Source organism: Astyanax mexicanus, chromosome 8, assembly GCF_023375975.1.
Source record: "Astyanax mexicanus isolate ESR-SI-001 chromosome 8, AstMex3_surface, whole genome shotgun sequence".
NCBI lineage: Eukaryota > Metazoa > Chordata > Actinopteri > Characiformes > Acestrorhamphidae > Astyanax > Astyanax mexicanus.
This window is the reverse complement of record NC_064415.1, coordinates 25329153-25355000: the sequence shown is the minus strand read 5'-3', so window position 1 is coordinate 25355000 and position 25848 is coordinate 25329153. Positions and strand designations below refer to the sequence as shown.

The window sequence follows — 25848 nt, the reverse complement described above, 5'->3', positions numbered from 1 at the left end:
TACAGCAGAGAGGCCTATGCCAGTTTTAGGTCTATGTTCATTCACTGGTTTGATTAATCAAATTTACAATATCTTATTTCAAAAGGTGTGCTTGATATAAATGATGCAAAGTGATACAAGTGATCTGTAATACACCACATTAGGCACTAATGGTAAATTTTAAGTAATTTAATTAAGATATATTTGTAATGCCATCTAGTGGCTTTTTTTGGTAGCAGCAGTGGGCACTATTACAATAAATAATAAAAAAAAATAAAAAATGTAAAAAATAATAGAACAATTAGAGCCTTAACAAACTGAACTCTATCCTACTATAACAGTTAAACATGAAAAATAAGACTTTAAGACTTTTTCTTTAACAAATATATATTATTATCTTTATCTGAGAGAAAGATGCTCCTTAAGGTACCAAAACTATTAACATATTTGAGGCTAGACAAAACAACTGTTATTTTTATATTTTCAAGTTTATCTTTAAGAAGATGAGAATGTCCACATTCTCTGGAGAAAGGACTGCTCTTTGAGCCACAGCGTGCCAAGGTCCGGACGTCGGCATTTTTAACTTATATATATATATATATATATATATATATATATATATATATATATATATATATATATATATATATATATATAAATACTAAACATATATGAACATATATATATATTAGGGGTGTGCCATATAGTATCGTATGCGATAATATCGCCGACATTTTTGAATATCGTGAACGATATCATACCCTGAAATATCGTGCCATATCACTCATTTGCGGGAGGGATCGTCGATCCTCTTTTTGACTTCGATGCTCGAGACAATGACATAATTTCTAACAATTTCGATGAAATATTGAAATCGTGACACCCCTAATGCACACTATACTTAAAATGCCACCAGTGCTCCCTGGATTGTTAACTATGCCAAGGAAAATACATTAAGACATTTTAGTACCTTTATAAGATGCAAATAAAGAGTTTTGAGCTTCTAATGTGACAGTGACGATATTTTTATTCACCGCTGTGCTGCAGGCTAGAGCAATCTGAACCTTTACTGTGCATCCAGCTGTTTTCATTTAGATTTAGTGACAAGAAGCAAATTATTCTCTAACCCACACTTGATAAAACTGCTAGACAGTAATGGTAGCAACAATAACAGCAGCAGCAGTACAGTCCCACATGTTCCTCCAGCATTTTATAATCCTGATTTCACAGCATCACAGGGAATTCTGCTCACAAGTGTTTCATATCAAAGCGAGAGCACGCGAAATAAAAAGCGCTTGCAAAATATTCACTTCAAACATCACAGACATCACAGAAGAAGTGCTGAAAGAGACTCTCCACAATTTTCCTGCTGAATTCAGTGATGAAGGAGGGAGCGAGCTGTATGTGTTTAGGAGTTGAGCCATATGGAGAGCTGGTCAGGCCGTACGGCTGAGATTTAGACCTTTCTTTCTCTTTTTATGGGAATGTGTTACGGGGCAGTGTGTGTACAATACGCCGCATATAGCTGAGAGAGGAATCTCTGGCTCAGATGAAAGATTAGAAAAGTCGGAGATGAAAGAAGTGGGTCAGGAAAAATGTAGAAGTGAGGTGTGTGCTGGGTATGTGTGTGTGTAAGCGGTGTGTGTGTGAGCGGAGTTGTGCGTATGAGGGATCTTTTAGTGCTGCTCTGCTCACATCCCCATCTATCATTGCTCATTACATTACATAGAGAAGCTGACACAGGCTTCTCTCTTTAACACACTTACACACTTACAGTTTCACACACACACACACACACACACACATACACACATACGGTATATATACCAAAGCTAAAAGAGCACCATGTGGATGTGAGTTGATCTCCATCTCTGCTGGTCTGATGAACACCATATGGTATACCTCATACACTAATTCTTAGAAAGCTAACTATCTAAATCAGGGGTGTTTAAATAGAATTCAGTATGGTCCAGTTAGAGAAAATTTCGACAGGCCAAGGTCCGGAATGTCGCAATTTTGAACTTATATATAAATATATATATATATATATATATATATATATATATATATATATACACTGCTCAAAAAAATAAAGGGAACACTCAAATAACACATCCTAGATCTGAATGAATGAAATATTCTCATTGAATACTTTGTTCTGTACAAAGTTGAATGTGCTGACAACAAAATCACACAAAAATCATCAATGGAAATGAAATTTATTAACCAATGGAGGCCTGGATTTGGAGCCACACACAAAATTAAAGTGAAAAAACACACTACAGGCTGATCCAACTTTAATGTAATGTCCTTAAAACAAGTCAAAATGAGGCTCAGTAGTGTGTGTGGCCTACACGTGCCTGTATGACCTCCCTACAACGCCTGGGCATGCTCCTGATGAGGTGGCGGATGGTCTTCTGAGGGATCTCCTCCCAGACCTGGACTAAAGCATCCGCCAACTTCTGGACAGTCTGTGGTGCAACGTGACGTTGGTGGATGGAGCGAGACATGATGTCCCAGATGTGCTCAATCGGATTCAGGTCTGGGGAACGGGCGGGCCAGTCCATAGCTTCAATGCCTTCATCTTGCAGGAACTGCTGACACACTCCAGCCACATGAGGTCTAGCATTGTCCTGCATTAGGAGGAACCCAGGGCCAACCGCACCAGCATATGGTCTCACAAGGGGTCTGAGGGTCTCATCTCGGTACCTAATGGCAGTCAGGCTACCTCTGGTGAGCACATGGAGGGCTGTGCGACCCTCCAAAGAAATGCCACCCCACACCATTACTGACCCACTGCCAAACCGGTCATGCTGAAGGATGTTGCAGGCAGCAGACCGCTCTCCACGGCGTCTCCAGACTCTGTCACGTCTGTCATGTGCTCAGTATGAACCTGCTTTCATCTGTGAAGAGCACAAGGCGCCAGTGGCGAATTTGCCAATCCTGGTGTTCTCTGGCAAATGCCAAGCGTCCTGCACGGTGTTGGGCTGTGAGCACAACCCCCATCTGTGGACGTCGGGCCCTCATACCATCCTCATGGAGTCGGTTTCTAACCGTTTGTGCAGACACATGCACATTTGTGGCCTGCTGGAGGTCATTTTGCAGGGCTCTGGCAGTGCTCCTCCTGTTCCTTCTTGCACAAAGGTGGAGGTAGCGGTCCTGCTGCTGGGTTGTTGCCCTCCTACGGCCTCCTCCACGTCTCCTGGTGTACTGGCCTGTCCCCGGTAGCGCCTCCAGTCTCTGGACACTACGCTGACAGACACAGCAAACCTTCTTGCCACAGCTTGCATTGATGTGCCATCCTGGATGAGCTGCACTACCTGAGCCACTTGTGTGGGTTGTAGAGTCCGTCTCATGCAACCACGAGTGTGAAAGCACCACCAACATTCAAAACTGACCAAAACATCAGCCAGACAGCATAGGTTCTGAGAAGTGGTCTGTGGTCCCCACCTGCAGAACCACTCCTTTATTGAGTGTGTCTTGCTAATTGCCAATAATTTCCACCTGTTGTCTATTCCATTTGCACAACAGCAGGTGAAATTGATTGTCAATCAGTGTTGCTTCCTAAGTGGACAGTTTAATTTCACAGAAGTTTGATTTACTTAGAGTTATATTGTGTTATTTGAGTGTTCCCTTTATTTTTTTGAGCAGTGTATATATATATATACTATAAACATATATGAACATATATATATATATATATTAGGGGTGTGCCATATAGTATCGTATGCGATAATATCGCCAACATTTTTGAATATCGTGAATGATATCATACCCTGAAATATCGTGCCATATCACCCCTAATTATCACATCAGAGTTCTACTTTTTTGCTGTTAAGCAAAAGAAAAATTCACACATTTCTCATTTCCTATTAAATATCTACTAGACACAGATTATATCTGTCCAGTATCAATTATTTTACTTCAGTCCTGGATATATGGAGATATTTGGAGTTCTGTGATATTATTTTAGGGCCATATCGCCCACCCCTAATATGAATGTTTGAACTATGATTAAAAATATATATAATAATAATAAAATGCCTCTCTGGACAGATTTTGTGTACATTTCTCCACCTGTCTCTGTCTCTCGCGTTTGGCGTGTCTTTAGTTTCCGTCCGTTCTCATTTTTCCGCCATATCTCTGGCTCCCTATCTCTTTATAGAGTCGTTTTTTCCCAGCCGCGTCCCAATTCACTAGCCGGGGCAGCGGTCTGCACAGATCTGATTGGCAGAGGAGAGCGTTTGGTGATCTTACACCACACGTGATTGGTCTGTGAGTTTACTGCGCTGCAGAGCGCGTATACCGTACAGACAAGATAAGTTCTGACGCTTTTAATGAATGTTGTCAGAATTAAATCCTTCTCAGTAGTTTATCAGTTTGGGTCCGCATTGGACAGTGTTTGGGTCCGTACCCGAACCGCAGTCTGCCTATTAGTGATCCCTGATCTAAATAGATAGACTTTATACAGGATTTTGGAGGGTAGCTGTGAGGATCTGACTGCATTTAATGTAGTAGGGTTGCTAGGGTAGATGGGTAATGGTAGCACAGCAGTTACAGTATTGCATTATTGAATGACAGGGTTCTGGGTTCGATACCCTGGTTTGGCAAGATGCCACTGATGGGTTCTTGAGCAAGGCTCAAGCATTAATCCTCACTGCTCTCTAAAGCATGGCAGCTATAGCTTCCCACCACTTAGAGCTCATGTCAGGTAGGTCACCAACACAGGCATGAATAAAACACAACCATATTCAGTTACTAAAAGACATCAATTTAAAAAATGAATGAAATCTTCAAGGCAATAAAGTCATCTCACCTGTTTTTCACTGAGCCCATTCATTCAGCATCCTTAGAAGAGTGCTTAGAGTAAGGTCACTGCTCCAGGTATGAAGCTGCTATATTAGCTGTAACCGTGAAAAAGCTCACATACTATTCATATTCCCTATTCCCTATTAAGGCCTAATCTCATGTCGTTCTAGGTACTCAAGTAAAAATCTGAATGGATTTATATGCTCCTGAGGGATTTTTAAATCCATCCACTCGTTTATTTACTTACATTTACTCACATTTTACACTGAAATGCCACGTCGTAGGAAAGCGAAATGTAAATTTGTCGTAAAATGCTACCACAGGAGACGGCAGAGGTGTGACGAGACACTATTCTCATCATACATTTTGTAAGGGATGTCAATAAATGTTTTACTCTGATTATGAACTATGTATGATTTATCATGTACAGTAAAATACAGAACCTCATGCAAGTACTGCAGCCGGTTTTACCATAAACAGACCTTAAAACTATTGTCAGAAAGGATTCTGTATTTAACTGGCAATCCCCCAGGAGGGTTCTATACAGACCTGGCAACTTATAAGCGGATCTCTATGGTTTATACTTCTGCACTGTGTCAACACGTTGCCTCCACACAACGCTTGGCGGTCCACAAGATTACTTAGACAACATATTAAAGTCAGCAGATAAATATAATGCGAGTTTGTGAAATGGCTGCTGGAATTCCAATTTTCAAACACTGGATAGAGTTTTCTTCCTCGCCCGCTCTTCCCAAGACAAGAAGCTCACACCGGTTGCCAGATTGAAACACAATGGCAAGCGACAATGAGTCTTAGGCAGTAGCTGATCAGTAAATATATACGTTTCAGTGTCCAAAATGTCGGTCTCTACTATGCTAGTGGTGGTAGTAAATTACCTAGCTGTGGTCAGCAACCTTACTGAAGCTCTTACTGAGGTGGTTACCTGTTCAGCAGAAAAAAAAATAGCCAGCTTATCCATGCCCATGGCTGTAGCACACTGTTTGCGTGCTGTTGTGTTCTATACCTGACAACCCGAGGTGTGAAAACCGGACTGAGGGAGTGGTGGTGGGCAGTTTCAGAGACTTAAACACACACAAGTTACTCTGACGTACCACATAGTTCAAATAAGAACATACTGACTAAAGCTCTGCTGAGAAGAGCTGCCAGTGCTTAAACTCAGCATATGTAAACTCATTGCAATATGTATTATCCTTATTGTACAGTCTATAAAACTCTTTTGTGAGAATGTACAGCTCTTCTGGTTCTGGAGGGCCAGGTTTCAGCACAGTTTGGTGATTTTCCTGTTCAAACACACCTGATTCAACTCATACTCGCTGTGTTTGAGCAGGGAAATTAAAAGCCAAACTCTCCTGGACCAAAGCCCTCCACCCCTGCTTTAGTGCATTCACAGCCGTGCTACAGCTCCCGGAAGCAGACTGATGGGAACCACGGCGCATCATTTACTCCATAAGGGTGGACGATGAGATGACACGTTATCATTATCATGCTCGATTATGTCAGCATAACCTTTCGGTGCATATTGTGGGCGTGTTCAGTGCTTAAAGCACAGTGACAAACTGCGCATGCCTTTAATCACTAATAGAGGAGTGGAGCAGGGGCTTTAACGTGTCTTTAATGTATCTAAAGTTTTGCTCTATTGTTGAGAGAACACAGGATGTCAGTGTCTGAAGTTCAGAGTGTGTAATTGGTCTTGTTTAACTGGATGGAGTAATGTGCAGGACATGGCTTGGGCCCGGAAGGTCACCGGTTCATTCCCTGTACCAGCAGGAAACGGGGCGGGGGAGGTATAGGAACTGCGCTTTCTCCTCCCTTAGTGTTTACGGCTCAAGTGCCCTTCAAGCAAGGCCACCTAACCCTTAATTGCTCCCTGGGTGCTGAGGAATTGGGCTGCCCACCAATTCCTAGCATTTGGGTGTGTGTACTCACTGTACTCACACTGTCATGGATGAGCTAAATGTGGAACCAAATTCCAGTGTACTGCTGTGACATGGCTAAAAAGGATGGTCCATCTCATTCTTAATTTTAATGGTGTTTGTTACACTGTTTTTTCTTTACATACAATGGTTTGGTTAGTTCTGGGTTCACACCAATAAAGGTTTGTTCTGTATATGTTACCATCAACTATATAAGCTGCATCTTCCTACACTTTTCTTTAAGTAGAATAATGTAGAAAGTCAATTTACCGTTTTTAAAGGTTAGGAAATGTTTATAGATTTTTTTAAGCAGGACTTCTAAGGAACACATTTCAGCTATTCATGGAAAAATATGGTTTAAGTCAAGACAAGTGTTGTGGTAAAATCTGCTTACTTGACAGAATTTGACTTTTCTCTGCACAGCAGAATGATTGTAACTGTTCAAAAATCTAAATTTGGGTGAATAACCCTTTTTTTTCAAATCACAGTTTAACATGCATCTTTGCATGTTCTCCTCCACCAGTCTTACACACTGCTTTTGGATAAATTTATGCCACTCCTGGTGCAAGAATTCAAGCAATTCAGCTTGGTTTGATGGCTTGTGATCATCCATCTTCCTCTTGATTATATTCCAGAGGTTTTCAATTTGGTAAAATAAAAGAAACTCATCATTTTTAAGTGGTCCAGAGCTGTACAGTGTAGTGAGAGTGATGCTCTTTTGGGAACATCAGGACTATTCTTCTCAAATTAGGACTCTTTAAGTTTGCTGTATTCTGTGTGTAGTCATTTAGATGCACCTAGTTTCACTTGCACACCACCCACAAGTATCGCTGTTACCGTCAGCATGTAATTGTAGCGTGCAGACTGTGGGTGGTGTGGTCTCGCAGTTATTGCGTTTGTTTAGGCAGTGATGCTCTTATTGCAGGTGGTGTGTTGCACTCTGGGACACTTGAGATGCTTTGGTATTCACATTACGATGAAAAGTGGTTCATAGATTTCTAATCAGCTGGATTATGTGGGTACCCTGTTCTCACCTGTACTTTGTGCTGTCCCCCTTTAGATCAGATCACCCAGGATAGGTGTTTAACGCCAGGTGTGACCAGGGCCATGAATACTTCAAATTATACCTTACAAACTATAACACTGGACCGAGACTGTAACCCTGTGGCACACCACTTTTCAAACGTTACTTTTGGGTAGTGTACCTCCTGATGAGAGACCTTTCACTACTAGATAAGCCTCTAAAATGTACTCAAACCTATTTTGTTCATAAATATTTGAATGTGAACCTTACAAACAATAGCACCGGGCAGAGACTGCACCCCTGTGGTACACCACCTTTCAAACTCTCTCTCTCTTTCTCTCTTAAAAAACAGTCTGTCTTTTTTCAGACACGTTTAAAGTGCTTGAGCTGAGAGAAGCTCAAAACAAGGTTAGACTCTCAACTCCCCGCTGAGAAGTCTGGTGTGTGTATATATGTGTGTGTGTGTGTGTGTTTTAAGGGAGGGTGCTGGCATGCAATATTTTTCTCCCTGCTCTGTCTCCATATCTCAACCCCCCACCCCAGTACACACACACTCATACACACAAACACACACACACACACACCCCTCCTTTTAGCCTTGGAGGAAGGACATCAACACAGTGCTAGAGAGAGAGAGAGAGAGAGAGAGAGAGAGAGAGAGAGAGAGAGAGAGAGAGAGAGAGAGAGAGAGAGAGAGAGAGAAAAGAAACAAACAGGGGCTGGGTGTATAGAAGGGGCATTACAATTGGTGCGAGTGAACTGAGGTCAAAGAGCTGTGTGTGTGTGTGTGTGTGTGTGTGTGTGTGTGTGTGTGTGTGCGAGAAAGTGTGTGTGTGTGTGTTTCCTCTCTGACTCAACTGAACCTACCTTACTCTCACTTCTGCTGACTAACCAGCAATTCTGCCACCATGGAAACAAATAGCAACACAACCGGAGTGTGACCCTCTGAATGCAGCAGCACAATGTGGTAACACTTACACTGACAGGTGAGGAGACACACACACACACACACACACACACACACATATAGTGAGCCTAATTTCTCACACACACCCACACCTCTAGGGTAGGCCAATCTGTCACAACAAGGCAGACGGGAGAGCAATAAGATGAGGAAGAAGAAATACGAAGGCAAAATCACAGAGAGAGAGAGAGAGAGAAAAAGAGAAGAGAAAAGAGAGAGGGAGAAAGAGAGGGATAAAAAAGGGTGAGGGGGGATGAGATGGAAATAAAACATAAGAAAAAGAGGAGGACAAGAAAGAAGAGAGGAAGAGAAAGCAGGAGAATCAGACAGAGAGTAAGAGGGAGAGAGGAACAGTAAGTGAAGAAATAATGAAATAGAGTTTAAGGAATGAATAAAGAAATTAAGGGAAAAAGAAAGAGATAGAAAAAGGAGTGTGAAACAAAACAGACAGAAATAAAGAGAGTGAAAGTGCACGAGACAGGAAGAACGAGAAAGAGAAAGAGAAAGAGAGTGAGAAAGAAGAAGAAGGGTTTTGACAGACACTAATGAAAGAAAAAGACAAATAAAACAATGAGAAGGAGAGTAAGAGAACAGGGGAGGGATTAATGAAGGGGCCAGAGAGAGACATTAAAGAAAAAAAGAGAGAAAGAAAGAAAGAAAGAAAGAAAGGAAGAAAGAAAAATTAAAATTAAGAAAAGTGTGTAGGACACATTAAAGAAAGAGAGAGAAAGAAACAAAACAAAAGAACAAGAAAGTAAGAAAAAAAGGTTGAGAGAAAGAATGAAAGAAAGAAGTGAAAAGGGGGTACAACAGAGATACTAAAGAAAGAGAGAGACTGAAATAAAAACAAATAAGATAGAAGGTGATGAAAGTTCGTAGAGAAAGAAAGAAAAAAGAAAGAAAGATAAAGAAAGATGGAAAAAGCAAAAGAGAGAGATGAAAATGAGAAAGACAAAATGAGTGAATGAGTGACAGACATGAAAGAAATGAAGAAAGAATAAGAGGAAGAGATAGAGAAAGAAAGAGATGAAATAGCAAAAAAAAGATGAAAGGAGTGAATGGAGGTTAACATTAAAGAAATAAAGAAAGGAAGGAAGGAAGGAAGAGATACCTTTATAAAGGTAGAGAAAGAGAGAGAATGGAAAACATAAAAAAGAGAGATAGAAAATGCAAAAGCGAGAGATAAAACAAGGGGTGAATGAGAGATAGACATTAAAAATAAAGAAAAAAGAGGAAGAGAAAAAAGAGATTAAAGGAGTGAATAAAGGTAGACATTAAAGGAAGAAGGAAAGAAAAATAGAAAGAAAAAAGAAAGAGGAAAAGATAGAGAAAGACAGCAAAAGAAAGAAACAGTCAAAGAGAGAGAATGAAAGGAGTGTATGTGGGTAGACATTAAAGAAAAGAAAGAAAGAAAGCAAGAAAGAAAAAAAGAGATGGACAAAGCAAAATAAGAGATATATGAAAGAATGGGTGAATGTCAGATAGATTTAAAGAAAGGAAATGGAGAAATAAAAACAGAGTGTTTTCTATGAATGCTCTGAAACACACGGGTTCCGGTTGTTTCCATAAGTAACAGACAGTGGTGCTGAATGAGTGAAGCTGAGGAGATGATGAGATAAAGACACGCTCACCAACACTTCCTCTCCAAACCACCGGCCTGACAAACCAACCTCAACTCGAGTAGCAGAGCGAGAGAGAAACACAGACACAGACAGAGACGAGAGAGAGAGAGAGAGAGAGGAAGAGAGGGAGGGGGGATCCCCACTTGAGTAAACAAATCCGAGAAAGCATCTCCTGCTGGGAAAATGGCTCAGTTCTTACAGCGCTCTCGCAAAAACACCCAGATAACAGCTCTGCTCTTACTGCTGCTTCTCTTACTGTAAACGGACACACGCCTCTCGCATCACTTTCACTCTTTCTCTTACTGTTTAATTGGAAATGCCATCATGCTTCAGGATCTGACATCTGAAGGCTTACAGAGTCTAAACAGTGTCTGTCCAAATATTTATGAACACACATTTTAATGAATGCATTCAATGACTTTAAGGAAGCACCCGATGAGGACACGTCTACAGCTAAAATATTGTAAGGGAATACAATCAAATCCTCATAGCAATGCTATTTTTTCATTGAATGTTTTGGGTTGGGTCCTGGGATGGGTTTCCCAAAAGGCTCCTAGCCTTACTAAGATTATTCTTTGATGGTTGAGCGAGCTTCACACTGAGCTCTCTCTCTCTCTGTCTTTATTATTATATTTATATATTATTATATTTCTAATGTCAAGAGGTATTTATTTCTATATCTATATCTTTATTTCTTTATACCATTTTCTCCCCAATTTACACAACCAATTACCCATCCCACTCATTAGGACCCTATCATTAGTCATGTCCCAACACCAGGAGGGTGAAGACTAGCACATGCCTCCTCTGATACATATTGTGAAGTCAGCCCCCACCTCTTTTCAAACTGCTGTTGATGCAGCATTGCCGAGTAGCATCACAGAGCACTCGGAGGAAATCGCATCGACTCGGTTCCAATACATCAGCTCACAGACGCCTTGTGCGGAGCGACATCACCCTTTGAAGTGATGTGAGGAGAGAGCACCATCTACTCACCCACAGAGTGAGCAAGGCCAATTGTGCTCTCTCAGGGCTCCGGCAGCTGACGGCAAGCTGCATGAACAGGATTCGAACCTCGACAATCTCCCGATCATAGTGGCAGCGCTTAGCCCACTGGACCACTCAGAGTTAGTATTCATCCAGCTGGAAACGTTATGTGAGAAATGTTTTAATAACGTTGTGATGCAAACCATTATTATGTTACACATTTTCAGGAACGTTATTTCTGTAACCTTTTTTAAAACATTGCTTCTAACATGTTCTTCTAATATTCTCTGTTAGTAGGGAAGTGGTATTTTTTTCAGCCGGACAATGCTCACCCACACATAGCAAGGGATTCGTAGGAAATAAAATATGTCTTTGTTAGATTTTAACACTTCCTTGGCATGTCTGGTTGCCAGATTTTTGCCAATCAAGAATTTAAGGGACCAGTTGGGATGGCAGCTTTGGCAGGCTATGGTGCCACTTAAAAAAAAGGCTCTTTTAGTCTATGAGGGAGTTTATTAATGGTTAATAATTAGGTTGTAAATACCTTATAAACCATTAATAAGTAGTTACAACACATAAAATGTATCCTACTTTTTTTCCCATCAGCCAGCAATAACATATCTAATAACATAATATAGAAAGTCAGTTTAGTTATTCAATGTTTTTTTTTAAAGTTAATTTACACCACATTATGATTATTAGAAAAATTAATAATCTAGGTAGTTTAAGTTAATAAGATATGTTAATGAATGTGGAACAGACAAAATTTAAGAGGTTTAACAGTATAACTAAATGTGCAATCACTATTAAGCAAACAAAAGGCCACTGTTGCCCTTTCTATCTATGCGTTGTAACTGCTTATTAATGGTTTATAAAGTATTTACAACCTAATTTATAACATTAATAAACTCTTTTGTAAACTACTTATAAACCCTTTATAATGGAGACTTTTTTTAAGTGGTATCAAGATTTTTCTTAATAAACATATACTTTCACTCTAATGTTACATATATCATCATTACATTTATACATTCATGTAAAGTTCTGTTCAACTTCAACAACTCTCAATTGCTGCAATAATTAATGTTAATATTAATGTATTTAATGAGTGTATACAGAGCCACTGCCTTTACTAAAGAACTAAGTAAATAACCTGTGTGTTTAAAGAGAGGTAAAAGTAATCTGTCGTTAGTTGTATAAGTTCTGAGGGTGAGGAACTGAAGCGTAGACGTGCCGATGGCTATTTAGGCTAGAGTTTACATGGTGTCTGTGTTTAAGGTGGGGGGGGGGGGTTTGCAGATTTGTTCCCTTTCGCTCCCTCATGTCAGAGGGGCCTCTTTAAGCTCGCAGCCGCAGCCGTGCCTGCCAAGACCCTGCCCCGCCCCCTCTAAAATTCATTATCTTTTATTGGAGTGATGAAAGAGGACTACTGGGCTGAAAGAGGTGAACTATGTCTTCAAACAGAGCGCCGGCCTGGAGGACACAATGCTGCCGCGGCACTTTGAAACTCTAGACATACTCACACACACACACACACACACATTCACACACTCACACTACTTTTCTCTTTAGCACGTTGGCAAACACACACACACAGATCAAGAGGAACCTTGTCACTGCAGTCTTTTTAGTGCACACAGATTATCACATCATTCTTTTTTTTAGAACAAACACATTCACACACACACACACACACACACATTGATGAAAGGTGACTGAACTGTGATGAACAAAACCACAACACACACAAGAACTGAGCAATGGCACAAAGTTACTAGAGGACCAATTATGGTACCACTTTAAAATAAGACTACCTTTATAAAGGGTTTATAAATTGTTTACTTATAAATTAGTTTATTAATGGTTACTAACTAGGTTGTAAATGCCTTAAAAATCATTAATAATCAGCTATAACACATACGTAGAAAGGGCAACAATGACCTGTTGTTTGCCAAATAGTGAACCCACAGCCATCTATATTGTTGCCCTTTCTACGTATGTGTTATAACTGATTATTAATGATTTTTAAGGCATTTATAACCAAATTAGTAACCATTAATAAAGTAGTTGTAAACCATTTATAAACCTTTTATAAAGGTAGTCTAGTTTTAAAGTGGTAGCCCAATTATTTTCGTATTTGTTGTAGAACTTTTAATTTTCCTCTATATCCACTTTTACTTCGCTAAATATTATGGTTAAGTTTAATACTTTAACTACAATAATTTTTTGCTGCATTGTTACTTATTGCAATTATAAAAATGTTAGAAATCATTCTAAAAACTCTCTAAAAACAGAACAGTTGTGTCACACTTTACCCTGTGTCTTCTTTGTGTTTTTTTTCTCTCTTCTGGTTCCATGTGCTTCCGTCCTCTGTTTTTCTGTCTTGTGTTTTGCTCTTTTAGCTTATTGCCTTTTTTGTTTTGTTATTGTTCTGTCTCCGCCCTATCCGTGCCCTAGCCAATAGTGTTGTCACCTTGTGTTTTGTTTGTAACCACCCCCCCCCCTTTGTTACCAGTCCCAGGTGTTCCTGACCCTCCTCGTGTATATAAGCCCCTTTGTTTCAGTGTTGCTCATGTGCTGTGCATCGTTTTGTATGCTTTGTGTTTGCTTAGTCTGAACTCAGTTTTTTTGTTTCTTGTTTTCTTAGTTTTGTTATATTATTCTACTTTTATTATCTTTAGCCTTGTCAGTTTAGTTAGCTTAATCTTGTTTATTTGCTTTGTATTTACTTGTGTTATGCATTCTTATTCATTTACTGTAGTTACTGTTTTATTTGATTAAAAAAATAGCTGAAACCTGTCCCCAGGTTTGATGAAGCTTCTTATCCCTGAGAAAATCAAGAGATCAAGCTGATCTTTTAAGAAGACCACGCTGTTTCTGTTTTGCCTTTCACTCTATGACACAACCCAGCTGACCACCATTGTCAATAGATATTATTTCAGGTTGAATGTTGATCATGACGTCAGGATAACATCTAATACTGTTATGTGCCTGCAGGGAGTACTGTACTTTTACTTTCAGTACTTCAGTAGTACAATTTAAAATAAGTACAAACAAATAGAATACTTTAATACGTCCACTTAAACTCCAAGTCATTTTTTATAGAGCATTTGTACTTTTACTCAAGTCTGGGTCTCTAGTACTTCATACATCTATGGTTATTTGCAGCCATACAAGACCAGCCTCCTATCTGTTTGAATGTGGAGAGACCACAAAACTAGAAACAAGTCAGACAATCTGCTTCAGAAACATATTTTAATATGTATTACTGATAAAATCTGATAAAAACCTTAAGAATAGCTTGTAGCATTTGGCTTAATGTAATGGCTACTGTGCTTGCGCAGATCTCCTCATGCCTACTAGCAAGCTGTACCTCCTCCTCTCTCGACACAACCAGAAAGCTGATTGGCTGATTGGTTTGATTTCATCCATGAACAGCTGATTTGATTAACTTCATGAGAAATCCCACTGATTTTACAGGCAGAGGATCGTCCCCTCACAAATAAACCTTATATGAAGTTTGATTGCTGACTTGGTTGTTGGCTTGTTTGCTATGTATTAACTATTATTGAAAGACGAAATCTGAGAGATCGATGGGTAATTACCAATGCCTCTCAAGCCTCCCCAACAAATATCTAGCAAGTTTAATATCTGGACCAGTCTGCAACTCTAGATCCAGCTAGATCAATCTGTCTTGTAACTGCATCACGAATGTGGTCTAAACAGAGAAAAGGTCAAAATCAAAATCCTCCTGCACGAAGAAGGCCTGTTATCTTCTGAGAGCATACTCTGCAGTTTGAAAATGAAACACTGTTGGCCCAGTCCTAATTAATATAGATGCTTTGTGTGGTTTTGTGTGTGTGTGTGTGTGTGTGTGTATTCCCTGAGCAAGAACGTCAATCACACACAAAGCCTCACATTCCTCTACTCTCTGTTCCGTTGTCCATTCAATTAACCTCTGGTGTTTCCTAATCCCCCATCTCCCCCCTCTACACACACACACACACACACACACACTCACAAAATCTGTAATGCCCCCTTGTACAAGACACACTGCAGGGTGCCACCCTATCCCTCCCTCTTTTCAAATGACCCTTCCCTGTGAACGTGCATCAAACAGGCATATCCAAACTGAGCAAGCAAATGGAAAAGTACTGAAGCATCTCTCCTTCTCTCTCTCTCTCTCTCTCTCTCTCTCTTTCTTTCTTTCTACATTGGCAAATCTAAGTCAATACATATTTCAATATGTTCACAGCAATTCACTCTTTTTATTTTTCATTTTGAGTGTTTTGAGTATTTAAGTCTGGCTAAAGAGCACAACTAAGAAAGACAGGCAGATCTGAGTAGATCCAATGATCTATTGTTATGAAACACACCTGGTAAAAGTGCCAGAAGGCTTGGATTTGCATGAACGGCCAGAGATTTGTTTCCTGCCTCAGACCATACTCGCTGTTACAGTATGATCGAGAGAAATCAATCTTTGCTCATTCAGATCACTATATAAAAAACTGTAATACGATACAGGGGTTATGATTTAACATATTGCGATATACTGTGATACACCATTGCAGATTCCAGTCAACATCTCACTATAAACCTTCAGCAGAGTCCAAAAGAGTCTCTGAGTAAGTTTAACATCCATCAGCATTTGCTGCTGATTCAATTAATAAAAATAATTTTGTTTGTTTGGAGATATTGTAGTCTTGATATGCCAAAAGCAAAGACAGTTGTAGCGTGAATTAAAGTGCCAGTCTGTGTTTTTTTGTTTCTAAACTAAAAGCAGAAGCATTTCTGAGTGGAGGAGGGATAAAAATTGTGTTAAGTGGTAACAATGTGCTGAAACAACCATCCCTGCTAACCCTTATATATTCACTCTAAAAACTGGGCTGTCGGGTGGCTTTTTGCAGGTGTTCTTCTTGATACGTCACGCGCCTTTACATACTTATGTCACATTTACAACCTCTGAAAGAAGTTCTGGCTCAGTTTTATTGAACGCTAGCGGCTGGTGGGGCAGTGGAGACTTCAGACGGGGTAAGTCAGAGCTTAGTAGTTCATTCACTCATAGTAAAACAAATAAACAATGAAGTGAGGTTTCTGACTGAGCTCATAGTCTCTCTCTAACTGAACATAACCTGAAATCAGATTCATCCGCTTTGAAAGGAGACCGCATCACACCCGCCCAGTTTAAAATGATTTTTTTTTTTACATGCTCGGTGCTATTACCCATTCTCACCAAAGAGGGCCCTAAATCCCAAAAGTTACAGACGTCAGCTTTAATCCAGCGTGTTAAGGGGTGGAGATAAGGATGCAATTTACCAATCAGTTAAATCAAGCACCCAATGAGGTTTTACATGAAAGAGAACCAGGAATTCATGCTAGCTAACAGACTCTCGTTTATGCTTTCCAGAAACAAGATATCCACTTAAATCTACTTCAGCAGACAAACTCCATTAGCATGAAATAATGTTTATATAAAAATAAACTTTTGTTTTAGAAATTGTGAATATGTTCAGTTTAGTTTGATATCAGATCGATTTGATTTTGAAACATTTAGCCTATATTTAATGCAGATGATCCTCCACTTCGTAAAAAAAGTAAATAATATGCTACCCTCAAAATATCAAAGTAAATAATATGCCATGCACAGAATAAACAAAGAAATTGAAAGTACTCACCTCTCCGCAGTGGGGCACCATGCCATCTGCCTGCATCCCTCTCTGCATGCGCTGCTGAAGCAGATGTGCATGCCCTGCAGCTGAAGTGGGAGGCGTGGGCTGCATGCTGCCGTTGCGGAACCCCCCCAAAGAAAGGGTCCCCATTTTGGAAGCGTGAGGTTCGGGATCGTAGTGCCGCAGGGGCTTGGTGTTGTCGAAGGAGAAGGTTTCTGGGCCCATGCTGCCGGGAGTGGTTTTGCTTAGCTGCAGCTGAGCAGATTTAGTCTGAGACGACTGCATGAGCAGTTTGAGACTGTTGCTGGAGGGCTGGCTGGACGTGATGGCCTTATAGAGCTGGCTGGACATGTTTGGAGCTTGACCGTTCTGCGAGTTGAAGGGCCGTCCCTGTGTTGGAGGCTGGGCTCCAGGCTGGGTTGGTCCTGAAGGGCTGGGATGTTGCTTGTCTGATCGATAGGGGGGTGATGGCCTTGTTGCGCCTGATGCTGGGGGTAAACCACTTAGATAATTAGCCTGGGAACCCTGAACAGTAGAGCTGGACCCACCAGATGGAGTGCTGCCTGGAAGTAGGGTGCTCTGTGGGCTGAAAGGTGGCTGAGCGAGAGCAGGACTGGCTAGTTTCTCTGGACCATATGGAGGAGAAGGTCCAGCAGATGGGGCTGGAGTTATGCTGGAGATGAGGGAGTTCTGAGGACTCTGAATGCTGCTGGCTGGGCTGAAGGGTTGCTGGTGGGGGGAGGAGTTGGGAAGCTTGTCTCCAGGTCGGTAAGGTGGAGAGGGGCCAGCCCAGGAGGATCCCTGCTGGTTGAGTGAGGACAAGCCTGACTGGGATGGTGATGGCCCTCCACTGCTGGTGGAGTGGTGCTTACTGTTGGATGCCAACTGTTGAAGCTGCTTCGCCCGAGACACTTCACGCCAATTATTATTAGGTCTACTGGAAAGTGCAGCTGAAAGCATTGGTGACCGAGCCTGATTCTGGCCCTGGGAGGAAGAAGAAGAAGAAAGTGGGGATGCCGAAAGTGGGGAAGGTACTGGTTTGGAAGAATGGGGAAGGCTGTAAGGAGCACCGGCTGGACTAGTGCCCATCTGCGGTGAACCTGCCTGGGGGAAGCCAGGGGATTGGGTGAGGTGAGCTTCCAGGTGAGAAGGTCTTTGTGGAGAACGTTTCGGGGTTCCACTTCCATCTGGGTGAACAAAGTTTCCAGGAGTACTTGTCTGCTCATCGGTTTTGTTCCCCAAGAGCTTCTCAATGTCCAACTCGGGTAAAGAAGGGTCAGGGTTATTTGTTAGCTCATCCAGAATCTCCTGAAGTTCTTGCTCCACAGAAGGGGCTGCTGAGTTCCCATTTGGGTTAAAGGCAGATCCCAGACTTCCTGAGCTTCCAGGACCACCAGGTGTTGACCCAGGACTAGCTTTAGGAGGCATAGAGTACGGGGAGCCCAAGCCATTGTTGTTGCTGTTCAGTCGGTTTCCTTCCAGCCCACTTCCTTGGTTACCCATCCCAGTTCCAGCAGGGAAGGGTTGTTGGGGAAAGCTTGGGCCCATGGCCAGGGTAACATCTTCCAGGCATAGTCGCTTGGCACTGCCCTGGGTCATGGAGGTATCGGAGACCCCGTTCAGGGAAGGAGAACCATCCACGGCCCCAGTCAGCTTCCTCTTCAGTCCTGGCGGCTGTGGAAAGAGACAGATGGCACTGTTAGAATCCATGTCCATTCAATTAATATATTTATTGCGTTTACATTGAATTTTGGACAGATTTGGGCACACAGCGGGAACAAAATACCATGTTGTTTCAAGGACTAGTAATATCCCATTTAATCACGACAATGAACTGTATTAGGAACACATGGGTTCAGTAGAAGCACAGCTGGCATCATGGCAGCTCATAGTCTATATGTAAGCATCTGGTGAATCTAAATTTCACATATTTTATTGTCTTTAAAGTCAATAAAAAAAACAATGATACAGCAATAACAAAAACTAATAAAATCACCAGGGAATGGCTCAACTAGTATTTCAAGTTCTCAAGTAGTCTACAGGGATCTCAAGGCTTTATTTAAGGACATGCGAATTATTTCTTTCTTTGGTCCTGAACCCTTCATGGCCCCAGCTGGATATCTACGGCTGCCAGAAGCGGGATCATTCCCCAGGATGTTTCGATTATTGCCTGTGTCACCATCCTCCCAAATTCCCCATTTATCCAAGCTCCCAATCCCAGATCTCTGGAGCACCCTCTTGGTGGATTAAGACTAAAAGCAACCAATCAAAATCCTCATTGGCATTCAGAGAAGAAGGGAAGATGTTTGCAAACACGCAAACCCTAAACGTAACAGAAGGATCCTGAGATTGCTGTAGCTGTGTGGCTGTGAGGGATGCCTAGTGAAACTCTTAGATAAAGAGAGTGGTCATAGCAGAGGAAACAAAGAAAGACTTCAAGGTTACAGTGAAGGGTGAATGTACAGTACAGTAGTCAGTGGCTAAAAAAGGCATAAAATGCATTCAAGAATGCCATCTTGTGCGTTTTTCTTTCATATCTGGAGAATCGGGTCCAGACATTTTCTGGGGTTGCCTGTTCATGTAGCAATTTTACTCCAGGAAATGTTCAGTGTGTAGCATGTGCAGGGGGCAAATCATGGATTTTCTGGAACATTACCTGCTCCATTCACATTGAGACTGTTAAACAAATGAGACGATAAATATTATACTTGTTTTTTTATAAATTGAGTAAAATTATGAAATATTAGTAGCAAAAGTCAGTGAAAGTAATGGACTAGCAGTTAGTTTAAAGGTTTTAAATCAATTGGGAAATCTATCAAAGTCTGTTCTTCAAAACACATGTTTGTGAAAGTGAATCATGGCACAAACAAAGAAGATTTCTAAAGACCTCAGCAAAAGTGCTGCTGATACTGTACAGGTTACAAAACAATCTCTACAGGGTTTGAGCTCCACTAATCCACAGTCAGACAGACTGTGTACAAATGGAGGAAATTCAAAACCCTTGTTACCTTCTCCAGGAGTGGTCGACCAACAAAGATCACCCCAAGAAAAAGGTATGTAATAGTCAGTGAGATCATAAAGGACCCCAGGGTAACTAAGCAACTGAAGGCCTCAATCACCATTAGGAGAACACTGAACAACAATGATGCTTATCGCAGGGTTCAAGGAGAAAGCCACCCCTCTCCAATGGACATTGCTGGTCATTCACATACATTTGCCCCTCACAAATATGTAATATTGGACCATTTACTCAATAAATAAATTACCAATTATAATAGTATAATAGTTTTGTCTCTTTTGTTTCACTGGGTTCTCTTTACCTACTTTTAAGACTGTGAAAATTTGATGATGTTTTTGGTCATATTTATGCAGATATACAGAAAATACTGAAGGCTTTACAAACTCAAACTTTCAAGCACCACTGTATATTGTAGTATGTTAGCAGACAATATACAACATTAGACAATTTGTAACTTCTAAGTTTACTGTGGATTCTGATTGGCTTACTAACACTAAGACGTTCACAATACGGCTTTGGAACTAGGATCATGAGTTCAAATCCGGGTTTACGCTGCTCCTGAGCATCAATCCCGATGTGATTCTCTATCAGCACAGGCATTTGTTGGCTGATGTATCACAGGTGGGGATCTGGCACTTTTTTTCCAACAAGAGCTTTGGCTGCCTAATGATGGTGCCTCTTTTCTCAGTTTGAAAAGAGGCAATGGGTGACCCTCATAAGTATTGGAGGAGGCATGTGCTTGTCCTTTCCCCTCCTAGTGTCAGGATGATAGGGGGAGACTTAGTGAGTTGGTGGGATAGTTGGCTAAGCTAAATTAGGGGGGGAAAACTAGGTCTTAAAAATAAACGTTGTTTCTTTTTATTGGCCCAGTAGAAAAGAAAGCAAGATATGAAAAAAAAAACTATTCTTAAGCAACACATTATTGATGGGATGAATAATGTACAGCAACATTCCAGCTGGAGAAGAATGTGCAGTATTTTACTCTTGCTTTCACACAGGCCACACACACTTACTCAGAAACACTCAAACTAAGGTTTTTTATGAGGATCTTGGTGTTTTTATTCTTTTTAAGGCTTACATAGTGTACAATCATAAAAATAAAGGGGCTAACAAATGGTTCTTAGAAGAACAACTAAACGGCTAAAAAAAGAGCATTTTTAAAGCTTGATAACCCTTGATGTGAAGGTTCTTTTCCATTTGAAAGGTTCTTTACACTCTCTTTTACACTGTTACAAGCAAGTTTCTTCACAGAACCAAAAGTAACGGTTCTTTTTCTGTCTTTAACCCTTTTCAGAACCTTTATTTTCTTTATTTTACTTTACAAACACCCCTTTTTACTTTACAAACACACAAGCGTCTCTTGCTCTACAGCACAAATCCTTATCTCCCCGAGTCCACCCCGAGTCCAGAGGTGTGGACCCTGTAGCCGACTTCCTAACACACACTCTTTCCTCTCCACTCCTCCTCCGTCTCTCTCATCCCCCTCTCCTTTTTCCTCGTTTTTCCCTAGAAGTGTTTTCTCACAGATTCTGAAACAATAGAATTCAGCCGACACACCTTCACTGTATCGCCAAGCTGTCTGCAGTGTCCACCCTGCTGTGCAAGTGTGTGTGTGTGTGTGTGTCTGAGGGGAGGGAGTAGACACGTGACAAAGGGGAAGGGTGTGTGTGTATGTGTGTGTAACAGAATATGAATTACTACAGCCATCATTTTAGGGCTGCTGTTTTTTCTGGCTCGCTCACTTACACACACACATATATACACACACACACACGCACATATATACACACACACAGCACAGCACAGCACATCTTCTCACCATGCCAATTTTAGTCTGAGCAAACACATCAATACACACACAGACATATCGACTGTCTCTCTCTCTTTCTCTCTCTTTTTCTTGCTCTCTTTCTCTCTTTCTCTCTGCTGGATCGGAGGGACATCTTTCATTCGGCAGCAATCGGATTTATCCCATTATGACTGACACCACCATCTGTCACCACTGAGAGCAGGCGTGTGTGTGTGTGTGTGTGTGTGTGTGTGTGTGTGAGACAGAGGGAATGAGAGAAGGAAAGAGAGAGAGAGAGAGAGAGAGAGAGAAAGAGAGAGAGAGGTAAAGAGCACAGACCTGTCATCTAAACCTCCTGATCTTATGCATATTCTTCATAATTACAGCTGTTGAGAGATGCTGAGTGCATGGTGTTGGAGCTGCCATTATTGGAACGCTCTCTTTCTCTATCTCTAGCAATCTTTCTCTCTCTCTCACCGACACATACATGTATCATAGATATACTCCTCTTTTAAACAAATCAGTTTTTCTGATTTTGCTATTTATAGGTATATGTTTGAGAAAAATGAACTGAGAAATCAATATTTGGTGGAATAACCCTGGTTTTTAATCACAGTTTTCATGCATCTTGGCATGTCCTCCTCCACCAGTCTTACACACTGCTTTTGGATAACTTTATGCCACAAGAGTGCAACAATTCCTTGGACAATTTTGCATTTATTGAAGCAGTTAAGGTGGCGTGTTTTGCAGTTTGCAGGATTAACAGGCCCAGTTGCAACATCTCTGGGCAGATGAGCTACTGGATGCCATACAAAATCTTTCGGACACCACGGCCAACTGTGTCTCATCTTGATTCCAGGCTAGCGGTGGCCCAACCAGGTACCCGAGCATCCTTTCTTTTGTAATCGCTTACACATATCACCATTTGTGTGAGTTTTTCACTCTTCAGTAGCTTGTGTGGTTGTTTTAGAGTGCAGAGCTTGGCTCTGGTGCGTCTGTAAGTGAACACTGTGCTGGCTGACCTGACCTTTCATCTACTATCGGGGGCTTCACTTTTTCACAGTAACAACCACAGATACGTTCACAGACAGCCTAACTGTGCTCCACAACACAGACATACACACGCACTCGAAAGCCTTTGATCCACCCTTCCCTGCAGCAGCCCAGAGTGCTGATAGGCATCAGCAGATGCTAATCCAAATCATGGACGAACAAACTGAACTCTACAACAATCACTGTTAAAGAGCTTCAATGATGCATCGTGCAACACCAGCACAGCCCTGCACAGCACAGAACACGAGAGAAGCTTCTGCAGTAATACAAGTTCCAGGCTTGAGTTACAGACTTTTTCCGAGTTACATGCTGTTTGGGTTGTCTGTGGTTTATGCTGCTTTTTTCCAGACCGTCACAAATGCAAAAGGGGAATTCCACCACAATTCTATTGTATTAGACGTTTATCAGAGTGATAGCACAATATTGAAGGACAGAAATATATCACATTCATTCAAAGATCCATTGTTAGGGCCATAGAAGTAGCATGATACTGAAATCTGTGTGTCTATAATCGGTTAGACAGATATTTTTGAGTATACAAATTAAAATATCCTTAAAAAGATGTTTTTTTTTATTGAAATAGGTACTTAACAAAACTATGCAGCTAAATTATAAAGAATATTGTTCACAAACTACAAAAAGAAACAGACACATCTCAGTGTGCTTAAATCAGACAAAGTCCTTTTTCTCCTTCTGTTATATATAGACTATATGGACAAAAGAATTGGGACATTCATCTTCTCATTCACAGTTTTAACCAAAATCAAGAGTATTCAAGGGCATTTTCACACCAGCACTGACTGGTCTGATTAAAACAGACTCTGGTTCATTTGTACTCTTGGTGAAATTCGTTTGAGCACGTCTGAAATCAGTAATCGCACAAGACCCGCAAGAGGAGGTGGTTTCGGTCCAGTTCCAAACTAATTTTTGAGCGTTTTTTTTTCGTTTGTGGTAAGAATGTGATCTGGTCTCAATTTGACCCAATTATCAAATATACTATTTTACTTCGAGCTAAAAGGCTGTTCAGGTGCAGTTTGACCTGATTTATATGCCAGATAGCTATGAACAAGCGTTGTATCTGCTGCTGCTCCATGCTAAACTGCTTTCTCGCAGCCGCACCACTCTGTTTACACATATACATCCTGGTCTGAAACAAACAAACTTCTCTCTGTATTCACTTTCTTGCTCCTGCACCAGGCAGCTCTGACCAATCAGAGGAGTCAACATTCTTGGGTCGTCTTTTGGTGTGTATGTTGGTGTGGTTAGATTTGTGCCTGTGTGAAAACAAACCAAACCAAGAGGGAAAATGCTCTAAGTAAAAAACAAACTCATCAGCTGATCCGGACCAGAGAAACGAACTACAGGTGTGAAAACACCCCTAAAAAGAGCATACCTAAATCTATAATTTATCTGGGGGTAAGACAACCGAGAGTCAAACTAAGAGGGAAAGCCAATCAGAATCTCTATTCCAGCTTGGGGTGTGCTTGTGTGTGTAATCAGTGATGATGTATGTAATAAGTTCAGGCTGATATGCCTACAGCTCCCCGCATCCTTTATGTCCCTGAAGCATGAAGAGCAAACTCAAAAGCATCTAGAAGCAACGAGCGTCTGGTAGGTATTCAAAAAAGCCCTGGAATCATTGATTTGCTTTAGTTCGCAGTGCAGGGAGACACAGTGGTCTGCGCCGGGCTGGATCAATACAAGCTTTTATGGAGAAGTCTGCCTGTAGGAGCAATAATAAGTCCAGGCTATATCTAGGTAAGATGAATAGATACTGAAGGATGAAAAAAACTCTTTACATTAATCATTAAGTGTTCCTGCTTGGTTAAAAATACCTTTAGCCCATGATTGCTCTCATTTAGGCTCATCATTCCATATATCATTAGGTCTTAAAGGAGAATTTCCTCCTGGCGCTAAGCACATACGGTTTTTGAGACCATAAAGACTGTCCAAAAATTAGCTTTACTGACAGTAATGAATAGTATAATGTAGTGTAATATAGTATAGTGCACAGGGGTTGAACAATTAAACTGAAACACCTGGTTTTAGACAACAATAATTTATTGTCCTGACGGACAGTTCTGGTGAAAACAGGAGAGTTGAGGTGCACATTGAATTCTGCCGTGATTTAGGCAGCCATGGTTTTATGTTTTTTGGATACAATCCGGGTTAGCACCCGAACATCCCTTTCAGACAGCTTCCTCTTACAGCATCCACAGTTAATCCTGTTGGATGTGGTTCGTCCTTCTTGGTGGTATGCTGACATTACCCTGGATACCGTGGCTCTTGACACATCACAAAGACTCACTGTCTTGGTCACAGATGGGGCAGCAAGACGTGCACCAACAATTTGTCTTCTTTTGAACTCTGGTATGTCACCCATAATGTTGTGTGCATTGCAATACTTTGAGCAAAACTGTGCTCTTACCCTGCTAATTGAACCTTCACACTCTGCTCTTACTGGTGCAATGTGCAATTAATGAAGATTGGCCACCAGGCTGCTCCAATTTAGCCATGAAACCTCCCACACTAAAATGACAGGTGTTTCAGTTTCATTGTCCAACCCCTGTAGTATAGACTGATATCGAAGCTTGTGTTAAAATACATACTGACTGTGTGTGAATTCCAATATGCTGTAATATGATTGCAAATACAAGGTGACTAATCTTTGGGGCTAAGAAAAGGCATGCACGCTGCAATACATACCCCCTGCTATTCCACATCCTAGTGTGGGGCCATTAGAAACGTGGGTGTGTCTAGAACTCCAAAGCTGACATAAATAGACGTAAACGTGTTTCTGACTTTATCCCCTCGTGTTGTGTTAGCATCATTAGCATGCTTCTAATGGTGAGACACTGACAGTTATAAATAGGAAAGTGATGAAGTGAAGGCTTGGATGTCGTTCTAATCCAGACATGACAGCACTAAGCTCTGTGGGGATGGGATAGTGTAGAGGATAACAACACCAGTGTCCAGTTCCCCAGCCACAAAAGCACAGT

At 41.1% G+C, this 25848-nt stretch overlaps 1 protein-coding gene across 1 annotated transcript in view; it reads right to left on the bottom strand.

The window, feature by feature from the left end:
• si:ch73-211e3.1 (trithorax group protein osa) overlaps positions 1 to 25848 on the bottom strand; it is a 130128-nt gene that overhangs the window by 35964 nt on the left and 68316 nt on the right. The window contains exon 2 of the mRNA XM_007248102.4: positions 16995 to 18662. Coding sequence (XP_007248164.3) covers positions 16995 to 18662 — 1668 coding nt within the window. The remainder of the gene's footprint in view (positions 1 to 16994; positions 18663 to 25848) is intronic.